Source organism: Passer montanus, unplaced genomic scaffold (genome assembly GCF_014805655.1).
Source record: "Passer montanus isolate IOZ18808 unplaced genomic scaffold, ASM1480565v1 scaffold1, whole genome shotgun sequence".
NCBI lineage: Eukaryota > Metazoa > Chordata > Aves > Passeriformes > Passeridae > Passer > Passer montanus.
In genome coordinates this window covers 10808248-10822631 of record NW_024356504.1, presented here as the reverse complement: position 1 = coordinate 10822631, position 14384 = coordinate 10808248, and the positions used below count along the sequence as shown (strand labels likewise).

At 36.7% G+C, this 14384-nt stretch overlaps 1 protein-coding gene across 13 annotated transcripts in view; it reads right to left on the bottom strand.

The window, feature by feature from the left end:
- Positions 1–160: 160 nt before the first annotated feature.
- Positions 161–14384, bottom strand: part of COBLL1 (cordon-bleu WH2 repeat protein like 1) — a 79462-nt gene continuing 65238 nt past the window's right edge. For all 13 annotated transcript variants that reach the window (XM_039727227.1, XM_039726479.1, XM_039726647.1 and 10 more), the window contains 5 exons: positions 11698–11956; positions 9132–9217; positions 6171–7789; positions 5363–5545; positions 161–2691 (listed from right to left, as the gene is read on the bottom strand). In XM_039727227.1, coding sequence (XP_039583161.1) covers positions 2605–2691; positions 5363–5545; positions 6171–7789; positions 9132–9217; positions 11698–11956 — 2234 coding nt within the window. In that variant the 3' untranslated portion in view covers positions 161–2604. The remainder of the gene's footprint in view (positions 2692–5362; positions 5546–6170; positions 7790–9131; positions 9218–11697; positions 11957–14384) is intronic.

The following is a 14384-nucleotide window of genomic DNA, read 5'->3' as shown; positions in this document are numbered from 1 at the left end:
GGCTCAAAAAATAGTCTGTTTACCCTCCATGTAACGTATTCACAACAAAAATTAAATGCTGCCTAGCTTGGGCTTGCAGTTACTAGAAACACCTTTTACTTGAACAGAAATGTTTTTATGGTTGAATAATGAATAAACACATCGAGTTCATCAACAAGAGTTTCTCTAGTAGACTTTAATAAAAGAGTGTAAGAAAAAAAAGCATCTGTAGAAATGCAATAGCAAGATTTAAAAATGTCTTACATATACATGTTGGAAGAAGAGGGAAAGAGAAAGTTTAGCTAAACAAAATTGCCAGCTAGTAACAAGTCTCATTGAAGAGTTTCACAGTACTATAGCATGTGTAGACATTTCAGTTAGTTATCAAGCGAGTTCAGTTACACAAAGAAGAAACCCTAAAATTCAAGCAAGGTGGTTTTAATCTCTGTTACATAAGATGATATTTGCCTTCAGGAGTTCACATGAAAAGGCAGTTTATTTTTAATATATGGGACTAAGAAACATACAGTAGTACAGTTTTGTTGTCAAAACTAAAGAAAAGAACAAAGCATGATTATTTGAACTTTCCCCAAAACAAGAAATTGGACTATGTTGATTTGTTTGAAAAAGTGAAACATCATATATATTTTTATTAGCACAGATGAAGATTAAATTATTTTATTAAATAACTTTGGTCACCTTGGCAGAGAATACCAACATTTGAAAAAAACCCCATGACTCCCACAAACCCAAAGTATAAGGAAAACACTCTTTTCACAATGCAACCCCTTCTCTGGCAGTTTCAGATCAGCATGGTGTATAGGAATGCCTAAAACACAGACTTCAAATATCACAATGAACACAGACTAGAATCCAGAGAGTAAGTTACAATTTTCAAGTCTGTCCCTCAAGACAGTGAAATCTAGAATGTAAGCCCCAGTTAGAAACTAGAAAAGCCCCTATGTCTGTTATCTCACTATTTTCAAGTGAAAGTTGAAACTTTCTTTTGTAGTCAGACCCTGAAACAGGTCTTTTGAACTACCACGTGAGCTTCCACCACCCTTGGAATGAACTCTTGATTGGAGGCAAGAACAAATAGGACATGGAAGTGGTAACACACATTGACAAGGGACCAAGACACAGAAGAGAAAACAGGAGTGAAAAGCAATGAAAAAAAAAATTTTCAGATGTCTTTATGAATTTCTTTTTACTAAAATATTCCTTAAAGGGTTTCAGCATTAAGTTAACACCATAACTTGTAATTGATAATTGACTCTGGACTAGGAAAGTAATTAGACCTCTTTGAGATTATTGCACAAAAACCTGGCAGCAAACAATTTTAAAATGCACACACAGATCAGTTACTGAAACTGAGTTACATAATGTTTCTAAAGTACAATATATATATACATAGTGAGAGAACAGAAACTAAATACAATTGCTTAATTTTAAATCAAGTCCAGCACAAAAATATTTTAATATGGCAAATACCCCAGGACTTGCTGCATGCATCCATAATGTAGCTATTTCATCATGAGTGTGATCATATTTCCACCCCTCCCCCAAAATGTATAATCTTGACAAGAAACTCAAAATAGATAAAATACAACGTCGAACATTTTCTTTTAATAGATTCCTATTTTTGTACTTAATGTTGAATCCATAAATATGATATCTGACATAAGCATGATTTATGTGTTTTTGTGCTGTTTTAAGATTGAAATATCTTATATTAACAAGTCCAAAGTTCATTTTTTAGTTATACCTTTAGTAAAAAAAATATTCTATTTCATTAAGTATCAAAACTGGAATTTGTTTTCATTAGTAAGTGACTATATGTTGACAGTTACTTAAAGACATAATTAGCTCATGAAAATTATTGCTTATCTAAGTTCTAGGTAAATACTATATACAGATATTTAAAGAGTAGTTGAGAAACATCATGTCATGCTACTGTTAAGAAAAGATTTTTGAGTAGTACAAAAGTTTCCAATAATTTATGTCCTGATTTTTTTGTGTGTGTGCTACCAGGAAATACAATTACAGGAAAGTAAAAAAAAAAAATAATCCAAATACATATCCCAATTACTGTCTGCTAAAGGAAGAAAAACAGCTATTTTTTTAGACAGAAACAAAGTATTGCATTGAATTAAGATTTCTACTAATTACAATTTTAATTTAATAAAGTAATATGGAGGCAGCATGTGGTATATTTAAGTTCATACAATCTGTTAAAGTAATACAATTCAAAATTAATTATTTATCTAAACCTTTTAGGTCTCTTCCAATCTGTAATTTCAGCATAGTGCTACATCTTGTTTAGTCTTGAAGGCTAAAATCAAGAATCTTCAATTCTCATTCTATCATAAGCAAAGCTCACCTACACCTTGTCTTAAAACTTTTTAGCAGCAAAGTCAGCTTTATAAAGATAAAAAGGCAAAATATTACTATAATTTACATATTCTAATAATCTTTTCAAGGCATCAAAAGATCCAGCTTGAAATTGTTATTACTGTTGACAAAAATATATTAACATATACTTGCATTTACACTTTCAAAAATTTATAGTTAGTATTAAGTTGGCCTATGAAGCAGTAGTAAAGTGCAAAGTATTTGGTATAATATCTAGGGATTAGCCTTAGCTTCTGTGGGATACAAAGGATTAAGCCTGGCTCTTCCATTGACAGCTATGGTGTTTGATGGAGGACCAACCTGGAGGCATGGTGGGGGGAAAAAAAAGAAAGAAAAAAAAATTAGAGAAATGTTAACCTAAATTTCCAGATTTTTATCACTCTAATACGTTACACAATGTTACTTCATTTAGTGTTTTTCTCATTGCGATGGAAGACCTCCTATATGATTTCTTAACTATGCATATATTCCACAGAAGAGGAAACAGAAGACATTTCTTAGAAACTTATTTTATCCTGACTAAAAATTTCATGTATAATTATTCAAAAGACACATAATTTTTAGTCGTTCTCCACACCAGGGGGGAAAGAAGTACTTGAAAAACATCACTAAACCAAACATTTTTATTACATATTGAACAGACCTGATTTCTTACTATATCTTCTAACACTTTATACTATAGTAATGTTTCTTTTATCAGAAACAAACCATAACTTTTAGCATAGATAGCCAAAGCCTGATTTTCAGTGGAACTGCATAACCCAACAGCTCCAATTGGAGTTAATGGGAGCTGTAGATGCTCCACAGCCATGAGAACCACATACCACAGCACACAGTTTACTAAACACAATTCTCAAAACAAAATCATTAAAAAGAAACCTCACTTGACCCATTTTAGTTTAGTAATTACTGAGGGCCCTATTGAACAGGAAAGACCAGCAACACAAAAGGCCACATATCTCAGTGTGGCATACTCACTACATATTAAGTAAAACAGAGGGTGAAAAAAATTAAAGATCTTGGCAAGTCGTGCCAGGATTTTACTTTTTAAATTATTCTCAGAGCTGCAAGAAGAGAGATTATGGTAAGAGGCAAAAAGAGAAGCAAGTACCTGACAGACATCTCTCATTGTTCAAATGGATCAGATTATTACTCCTTTTGGTGACTGCAATACTGGAAGTATGAGGTGTATGCATTCTAGAAATCCTCTCAATAGCACTTTTGGGTGCAAATAACTTATTGATACAAAATGCTTCATTTCTCTGTCCCACTACTGCCAGTTCTCCATGTTAAACATAAAATGAGACCATGTTTTTATTAAATTTGCTGTAGGCCAAAAAAATCTCTTTCTGCTGTCAGACATACCTGTACCACAGCATATGCACTCTGAGAGTGAAAAGAACAGCATGTACAATTTTATGCTTGGCAAAATTTCAGTGAGTTCTTCACTGCATTTTGTTTGTGTTCCAGGGGTTTTTTTAAGCCTGGTTCAGATTTCTCTGCTGCAAACTGCTCTTCTTTATGGTTACAGCTTCTTCATTATTATAATTTCTTCTTAAAAAGTCCTTTCATCACCCCAGTCTCAACATGCAGTTTACTGACAAAGCACATCTCCCATCCACAAAAGAGAAAGGGAGAACCAATTTCAGTCATTATCTCTCTCCCCTTCCCCATGCCATTCTTACAGTACCTAGACTGATAAAGACTATATGGGTCAATTCTACACTAAGAACATTTCTATTAAAATGAATGAATAACTAAATGAAGTGTCATATTATTCAGAATGTAATTATGCACTAGAAGAAAAAAAAAAATCCTAAAAATATAAGCAAATAAAACCCAAACAGTATTTCTGGTAGAACAGATTTTACCTCTAATGGATTTTGAACAATACAGCATTTTCTTCATCTTATCCTTTTCTTAATATGATTACTGACGTGTAGTTAGAAGCAATTCTACAATGTATTATATTCCATTTTTACTGACTAGAGATCAAACCCTACTTGAGCATGCTTGCAACTTTCCCAGGAAAGGAGATTTACAAGCCTCAGAGAGGATGTTGCACTCCTACACTGAAACAAAAACCTATGAAATGAAACATTCCACTATCTGACCATTCACTGCAAGATTTTGACCCGAGGAAATCAAAGACTTCCATAAAACAAACAAACAAATAAAAATGTCCCATGTATCCACTTACCACACATGATTAGGTTCTTTCAAGTGGAAAAAAGGGAAATAAAAAAACCTACTGAATTTCTTTGACCTTCTGCAATGAAAAATTATTCCTCAAAACAGAATGCAAAATACTATGTGAGGTCAAGAAAACTTTGTGAGACTATGATTTTCTGGTTGCAAACTTAAAACAGTACAGATTTTAAAAATGTAGACTGTTTTACCCAATGAGAGATACGTATGATAATTTCAGGAGAGAAAGTTTTTAACCAGAGCAGGTAGGGGAAGATGGTCCTTCCAGGACTGTTTGACAAAAGATTGAGAAATATTTTAGTTATGATGCCTAACAGACTAAGGACCTGATAAAGTGTAATAAATAGGAAAATTGTCTTCAGAACTGTGTTATTTGCCTGCAAAAGGCTGCAGCCACTTCAAGTCTAGAACAAAGCTGCTCAGCAGTTTCTAAAGCCATACCATTTCAAACCATGTAAACACAAGCAAGTCAGATTTTATGGACAAGATACTTTATGATAACCTAGAGATTTCTATTTCATTTCAGGAAGATTTTGATTACGTTTGTACTGTATGAAAATACAGACATTTGGAGCTCTGTGGGTGCATTCACCAGTTTACTACGCAAAACTGACCCTCTTCCCCAACTCCCTTCCCATTGTTAAGAGACCTCCTGGCAGCAGTTTGTGCCAAAACTAACTGCTTTTAGAATCAGGCATTAGTATGGTAATTTTGAAGGAAGTACCATGAGTTCTTTGTTTTGGATGCAGTGATGAAAACTCACCCTTTTCAATTTGGCAGCAGCTTCTCCAGAGCGGATTGCAGCCAGCAGGCTCTGGTGGATCTGTTCGGGGTCAGCACGCGGCAGCGTCATCGCGGTTTGTCTCTTGGTGACAGGGCGTGGGTGGCCAGGGGAAGCACCTGACTGCGCCTGACTCTTCTGCTCACTATGCACATGGCTGTCTTTCTATAAAGGGAGGAAGTGGAAGGAAAAGAAGCCAAACAGTTTTCATCTGAATTAGTTATAAATGGAAATCTGAAACAACCTGGCACAAGGTTGCATAGCAAACTGCTGCCATTCTAGTGTTTGCTTGGTTCAAGATTTCTGACATCAGCCACATTTCCAGCACAGCACATAGTTTCTCTCTCAAGTAATTATGCTAGCAAAATTTTATAGCTCCATTCAAGTGTGCTTGTGGCATGACCACTTGAAGCCAAATGGATCATACCACTCAGAATTAATTTAAGAAAACTATAAAGAACAAATTGTAAACACTCCAAACATAAAAATAAGTATTACACTGGATATATGACTATTTAATTTACAGTTCTTTAAAGTAGGGGATGCTAATTATGGCAGGAAATAATTATTTGCAATCATCTGAATGATGTTGCTTTCATTTTTAACGTTCCCTGTATTCCTGCACTTCATTGTAAAGCTGTGCTGCTGGTGGACACCAGGTGGACAGGGTGTTTTGCCTGCACAAATACAGCACTTTCTGGCCAGGCAGCAGTTCAGAAACAAGCCTTTACATCAGGTGCACTTGATGGCACTGGATCCACAGTCAATTAGTATTAGAAGTAAAATTTACCTTATCCATTAGACTATTTTGTGACCCCGCTGTTATGGTCTGTAAGGAAGGACTTTTCACTTCAGGCATGGAGGTAGCTGAGGAGAATCCAGCTGCCGAAGGGACAGAGGAGAGTTCCACTGGAAATTCCTCTCTCGGTGCCTGGCTAGTGATTGTACGCGTCTTATTGAATGACTGCGACCTTTTGACAGCAGAGGAGACAGCAAGAGCAAAAGGGGATGGTCTTGAACTGGAGTATGGCTTTGGAACTGCAAAAGTTCTGAGAGTTTTTAGATTCAGTGGTGCTGAGGGAGGAGGACAGGAGGGAACATTTAAAGGCTTATTGCTTTTAACAGGAGAAGTGGAAGATTCAATGATTTTTCCATCATCAGCTTTTTCTTGATCTGCAGGAGGAGAGGGAATACTTGTTTTTTGTAAAGCCAAAGAAGTCAAATCAGGTGATGAGATTTTTTTACCCATCTCTGTGTTCTTAACTTCATTTTGAATTGAATTAGGAGCACAAACTGTGCTTCTGGCAGCTGCAGATGTCACATAGTGACCTGACGCTCTTCGTTGCATCTGCAGATAAAAAGAACTAGGCTTCATTGTAGGACTTAATGGACTTAATGCATTTGACTTGTCCTGAGTCTCAGAAGAAGAATTTGTATTATCCAAGTTTAGCATCAGTGGGACAGGCTGCCTGAAAGACTCTTTTCCCATCTGATTGCTCTCAGTAGTAATCTCAGCTCCAGAGGTCACAGTATGTTCAGAAATGCTGTTCACTCTCTGCAGCAGACCATTTGCTGCTGCAGATTCATTCTGTGACCCAACCTGTAAAGGACCCACACTTTTTGACAAATGAGGAATTTCAGTTTGCACTATGAATTCTTTGGGGTCTCCCAAAGTAGACAATTCTTGATCTTTATGGTCTGATAGAACTTCTGATTCCCAGCTCTTCATCATTTCTAAGAATTTTGGAGGCACTATCTTATAAGTAGTCATCCCAATTTTTGGTATGTAATCCCTTGTAATTTCATTAGCAGGTTTGGGTTTAGGTTTGGCGTCCTGTCTATAAAAAGGCTGACCTTTTACAGGAGAGTCATCTAGAGTTTCAGCAGCTGTTTCTGGTGAAGCAAAATCACTGCCATTTATACAGATGTGACTCTGGTCTTTTATTGGAATTACTTTTTTATGAGTTATTTCTTGTGTCTCAAGATTTTGTTCTATTGAAGTATCTTGACTGTCTTGATGCCTTCCATGCATCACTTGAGCAAGGGAGTTGTTCTTATCTCTGTTGTGTTGAGGAACCAGTTCTCTAAATGTGGATGATTCAACACCCTGAGGAACAGTTATTTCCTTCTGCGCTGTCCTTCCCAAATTGCTATCCAAAGTCTGGATTCCAACATCCTGAGTTTTTACTGTGTCCAAGTCAGTTGCATTTGTTTTGCCACCTTGCTTTTCTGAAATCAGTTGAGGATAATTCCTATGACTTACAGAGATGTCATTTTTACATGCCTGGCAGTTTGATAGTCTGTCAACTTCAAGCTTGTTATTCTCTTGAAAATCTACTGTTTTAATTTCAGCTGTCTGAAGTTCTTTCCCTTCTTCTGTTGCTGGAAGGAGGTTTGTATCACTGTGATCTTTAAGTTAAAGAAAGACTTCAAAATTAATACAAATGCCAAAAAGATTCAAGCTTCCTTATTACATGATGAAGCCCTGCATCCAGTGTATTTAGTAACAATTACTAGCTTCTCACTGATGCCAATATTTTCCGTAGCCCTTTTAAAGAAATGTATATATTTGACTAATATTGTCAAATAATTGTATTCTAACTCAAGTATTCTTCCTTAATAAACAGGTTACAGATACCATGCATAGACTTAATAGAAAAAACTATTCCACAACAATTTTAAAAGTCCTAATGAATTCCAGTTCATTTTATAGACATCAGTAACTCAAGAGCTCAAGGACTACTCAATATCAAGTTAGATGCAGTTTTTATTTAGTTCTACATATTTGTGGCTTCTGTTCTTAAGTTTTAATGTTACAAATCTTGTCAACTGCACCTTATGTATTTGTACAAGAAAACAACTGAAAAACATATGGATAAGAGCAATTTGCCAAACCTATTTTTCCTATGATTTAGTTGGTCTGATAATTCAATTTTCTACCCCTGGACTAAACATGTGATCATCTCCCAAACACATAAATATTTTAGTCAAATTGTTTTAAACACAATATTGGTAAAAATTAAATTTTTCAGGAATAGTCATATACAGTGGTATTTTATGTGGGGGAAAAAGCCGCATTTCATGTATGCTATAAAATGGTAGTGCAAATTTATATCACATATAAACAGGACTTGTATTGTTATGATTTATTAACAGAGGTGTACTGAGTATAAAAGACAACAGAAGGCCTAATATATAAATCTGAAAATCAGTGTCACAAAAGAGCAAAATAAATCAGTCACGCCACAAAAACCACAGAGAAATTTATGACCCATTAGATGCACAGGATGTCGTCATTTCGTTTCAGATCAGTGTGTCACTTTATTTTATTTGTGCTTAAAAATATTTGCATTTTCATGCAGAAAACGCACCCTAATTTCCTAAGCAAAGAACAACTGATGGCTTCTTCTTCCCCGGTGGGATGTGGCAGCCATGTCACCCCACGTGGCAGGATTGCCTGTGTGTCCAGCCTTCCCCCTCCTCAGCACTGTCCCACCCACACCATCCTATAAGAGCACGATGCAGCTTTGACTACTGCTAAAACAAAAATATATTAAAAACAAACCCCAAAAAACCCAAAAGCTGCAGCCAATACTTGCCACCTCATCTCAAAGAAAATACAACAGAGCTAGAGCAAGTGTAAAGAAAATAATCTGATGATAACAGCCCAAGAGTTGACTATATAACCATTTCTTCAAAGGAATAGAAAAGTTCAAGCTTCAAGTATTAACAACAAGTAGGAACTACTCACCATCAGTTTTATTTTGATCTGAAATTTTAAGCTTCCTGTCTGTTTGAAATCCAGCATCCTCGCTGCTTATCTTAGTCTGTAGTCCTCTGCAAAGCACAACAGTACATTAAATATGCTGGTATCATTCATTTCAGTAAACACAAGGAATGATGCAAGAGAACTGGCAATATTCTCTAAACACAGATGGACAAAACAGAACTGCTCTGCCAAACACTGGAATACTCAACAGAATCGACTTAAAAAAAACAAAAGAGGAAATGCTGCCATGATATTTTACCAAAATGACATGCAGCTCCACACTTCTGTGTAAGCAGATGATCAGTCTTCCCTTCTCTTCTCCCCCTCCTTTTGTTTACATGCGCAGCTTGAAGAACCCACTTTCCAACAGCAACTCCATTCCAGTGAAACCACAATGGTTCTTCACTCATATGAAGTGTTCTGACATCCCCCAATCTGAAATGTGTCCCTGGCTTTGTCCCCACCACACTGCACGAGACACTGACTGTGTACGCACACATGAACTGAGCAATACAGACTTCTCAAAGTAGTCCCTTTCAAGAAATACCTTGAGAACAGCAAAGAAACACACACACAACATGTTACTTGCATTGTAAATATCTTAGAAACACATACAATATCTATTTCCCTCATTTTGTGGGGGACAAGAGAACTGCAAAAGTGCTGAATAAAAACCTTATTTTTTGGGTTGGCAGGGACATATTAAGTCCTTGGCTTCTAAAGGTAAATGAAAAAGGCAAAAATACTTAAAAATTCCTTAATAAAAAGTTATTAAAACCTCAAACTTCATTCAAGGTATTTTTATAATATGCCCATATAGAAATACTGGCATTATGAAGATTCCAAATTATTTGCCACACCAAATGCATTAGTTGTCAGAACCAGTGCTTTGAGCGGACACATCTGCTTCGAATGGTTTAAAATTATACATTTCTTAATAACCATCGATGCTTGTGTTGTCTGTACAGTTCCAAACACACTGTAAGTGTCCCATAAACTGCTGAACAGGAGCATATGCTCTCAAAATTATTGCTGGAAGAAAGTTAAAGCTTAGTCCTGCACTCTGTACTCTTGCTTAGCTCCATTCCTTTTAACAGAGCTGAGTGACTGAGCTAAAACTATTAACAGGCTGTACTAGATTTTTAATAGGAATATTTTAAAAAATCAAATCAAAACCCACCAAACCCAAAAGCCACAAAACACCACGGAGTATCAATACAGAAATTACTGGTTTCAACTGGAATATTTTGCATGTATCCCAGGCTGGATTAAAAAGAAATACTTCTCAAAGTAAGTAGATCTTATAAAAAAGACCAAAATTATCTGAAGTTTTCCAAAAATATAATGTCAGAGAAACCCCACTCCTCATTTTGGAATCCCCAAGATATTTCAGGAAGCAGCTGCCAAACTCTAAAGCCAGCGTGCAGTACCTTCCACCTGATCATCACCAGGATTATAAGACATGAAAGGTTACTACCAATTCATAGGGAGGAAGGGAAAGAAAAATCCCCTGGATAATTAGGCAAACTGGCCCAATAACACAGGCCTGACAAATTGCAAATTCAAGACAATTTATTAGCTGCATAAAGAGGAGAAACACCCAAGCAACTGAGACAATTTTCACCAGGACAGAGTATCAAAGATTTTTGCAAAGACACATGTGGCCTTGGACGGACAAAAACATCCCTTCAAATACAAGTTAAACCTCTCTTTACTACCTTGAAAGTTCTTGGCTACTAGGGCAGTCACACGTTTTGGCTTCAGTACAATAATCGAAATAGTTCTTTCAATTTAATTTGGGAACAGTAGCCAGCTTAGTTGCCCCAGGGAACAGAGAAATAGTGAATTGCATTAACACAATGGGACTTCTCTGGACAATCAACATTTATTTCAAGCAGGCACTAACTCATGTTGGAAACCTGCTGAGTCAGGTAGTTTAACAAACATGCTGAAGGGCAAAGGTACAGCATCACCAGAAGGGAAAAAGAGCAGTTAAGGAAACTAATGTGTTTATTCTTTAAAAAAGCTGAATTAACTTGTTTTCCTGAGAGCAAATGGATTGAGACAGGTCAAGACCACATATAAGGAAAAGAAAAAATAAAAATTCAAGCCAAAACAAATATGCAAGCAATAAGAATCATGCCCAAAAGAACAGAAATGGCTGTTGTATTCATTTCCCCCTATCCGCAAGAAAGAATTTGTACATTTTTATTTAACTAATCAATCCAAATTTTTTGCAGCATTCTGCTCTAGTAAATACACTGGGCATTTTAGAACTGGGTTCAGCTTTTCTGGGCTCCAGCTGTTTGAGTGGTAAGGAAAGGAAAGATTAAACAGAACTGCAGAACACTTCATTGTTATTTTTGTTGAAAAGCTGCATGAATTACTGTGAACAGAAGAGTGCTACAATGAGAGCTAAGCATATTACAGCTCATTCCTCTCTCACAATTCTCTATTCTGTGCTTCACAATGAAACAGCACTCTGCATTTTATTTGCCTCCCCCATTGTCCCCCCAATGCTCCTTTCTTTGTCACAAAACGTACTTACTTGCCATCTGTGCTCATATTTTCTTGTTTTTCTTCCTTAAAGCTTTGCAAGTTGTCTGTGGGAACACTGCCAGGAGCAGGAGCTGATGAAGCAGGATCATTTTTGTCATTTTCCAGTGATACCTCAGCAGAGCTGAAGGCTGCAGTAACCTCTCCTGTCCCAGGAGAGGTATTGGTACTTCCACTGTCCTCTCCCTGTTGCACACCTATCTCCTCCCTTTCATCAATTTCTTCCAGGTTGTATTCTGAGCTCTTTACATCTACAATCACAAAAGAAAGGAAAAGAAAGTAAAAATATCTCCAAACCAACAAAACCCAAACCAACCCACAGCTCTCGATGCAGGTTGTAGATTAAAAGGGACTGTTCAAGGAAGTCTAAAAATAGTTTGAAGAAGGAAAACAATTTTTTTTTTCATAATTCAGGTAAATTTTTAAAATAATTTAAATTTTAAGAGATCCATTCAGACTTCACAGAATTCTCTCATATTTAACCCAAGTATTGAATTAAGACTGTTACATATATTTTTATTTATCTCATAACCCCAAATTTCATGGAGGTGGACAGTTGCTTTTACCCAGACTTCTTGTACTTCCACTAGCTCTCCAGTGAGTTTTAAACTACACAGTTCCTGCATATCAGAGTAGGAATGTTCAAGAACTAGAGTAACTGAAATACCAATTTTGCCCAGGGTTTGAACAAGTTTCACCAGCACTATGAAAAATTTCCCATAAGCACCCTAAGCATATTAAAAGTGTCTTGTGCAGTGCTTCATGTTACAGTACAAAAATAAAGTTCATTAAAAAGTGCTAATCCATAAAAATACTGATATTTGCAGCCAGAGAATAGTTAAAACTAAAAGGTTGAGTTGCTGGATTAGAACACAGATAAATCAGTGTATTTGAATTAATAAATACACCTGACCAGGATACTCCCATCAGCTTTGGGTGCCCTGACACCTGTTAGGGACAAGCCTTGCACTTGGACAATTGGGTTTCAGTCTAAGCAGTATCAGTAAATTTGCAAGTGTAAACCAAAGGCAACAAATCAAACAAAAAGGAATACTGGAAAGTCACAGATCCTAGAGTACAAAAAAAGAAAAAAGTTAAGATTGACAAAAATGTTAGACTGACTTTTTTTAGCAGCTGGTATCCTACAATGCTTCCAGTACCTCTAGAGAAGTACAATGTTATAGAAAAGTATTGAGAGAATGTATGTATTGGAGAAAGGCTCAGTGCAGAATAGAAACTTTGGTGTTTACAATAGGGTCATTAGTTAAGAGTTAAGCAATACCAAAGATACTCATTCAGAGTTACAGAGAAACTACAAAAGCCAAATATCTTACTGTTTAATTCTTAGTTTTATATTGCAATCTTGTAATAGTGTTTGGTAGTTACACATTAAGCAATATGATCAACACATGCCATAGTGCTGAATCCAGAGGCAATTCAGATCCCCAAGGAAAGAAAGGCAAGACTGCAAAGTGGTGCAGGTGAGCTCCTTCCATGTGGTTTCAGCACAGGTACATACAAATATGTCACATTGGTATTACAGGGACTCCTACAGGTTTACTAGTCATAAGGGCCTTCTCTTCCTGTCATCATCCACCAAACCCTTCTCCACCTAGGGAACGCTCATACTCAGCAGCCTCATACTTTGGGGGAACATTTTAGTGATGGCGGTATCATTTCATGTGTGACAAGTTATATCTGTCAAAATGATAAACAAAACATAACAAATGTGAGCAAACATTGAACTGGCTAAGATTATCCCACAGCCCGTAACTGGCTCTCTAGAACATTGCCTCCTTTACTGGTGAGACCTATTATACCATGGGCCTGAGCCATCACCAACAACAGGAACAAAGAGATTTTCAGTCTAAATACTCTATGGAAACCTGAATTAGACAACAAAGAATAGCCAGGACTTCTGACAAGAGAAATGGAATTCTGGAGCTGCTATGGCTTTATGCCCAGGAACTGCTGGCATTTCTCTGCTGCTTTTCCTCTGGAGAGGAGTGTAACAAAGGCTGAGTTGTATCTATACTCCTGGGATGGAAACTTAGCTTGGGTTGGTAGGAGACATTCCTGACATTCCTGCTATGTGAAAGTCTGTTCTTTGCTGTGCTAGAAACACTTCCAAGCATTGGGGTCGACTAACCTGACCTACAAATGGATAATACCAAACAAAAACAGCCCTCACACTTCTTAAAAAATGCTCTACCTCATCTGTCAGCATAAGACCAGCCCTGCTTGCTAGTGGATTTTCATCTGTTACTGGGTCTCATTCCAGACCTGGGCCATCACTGCTGCAGCAGAATAAAACATGAATACATTTGAACACAAACAACATTTAACAATCATCCTTCACTTATGCCATGCAGGTAACTCCCTAGGGGAGCACTTCAGATTCCAATTTGTTTCCAAACCCTCAGTCTATAGCTTTTACATGTAACATGGAAGAACTTAGAGCAATACTGGCTATATACTGTTGCCTTACTGCTTATACACCTTATCTGTAGATCCACATGTAATATAAATTGCATAGTTTATTCTCTTAGAACATTAATCACTGGGTTTTAAGTAGCCCTAAACCAATATAGCTACAGTGCATCACTGTGAAGATAGATCTATAGATAAGTACACACATACACACACACACCCCCCTGATGACTGACATACCAACTGCAA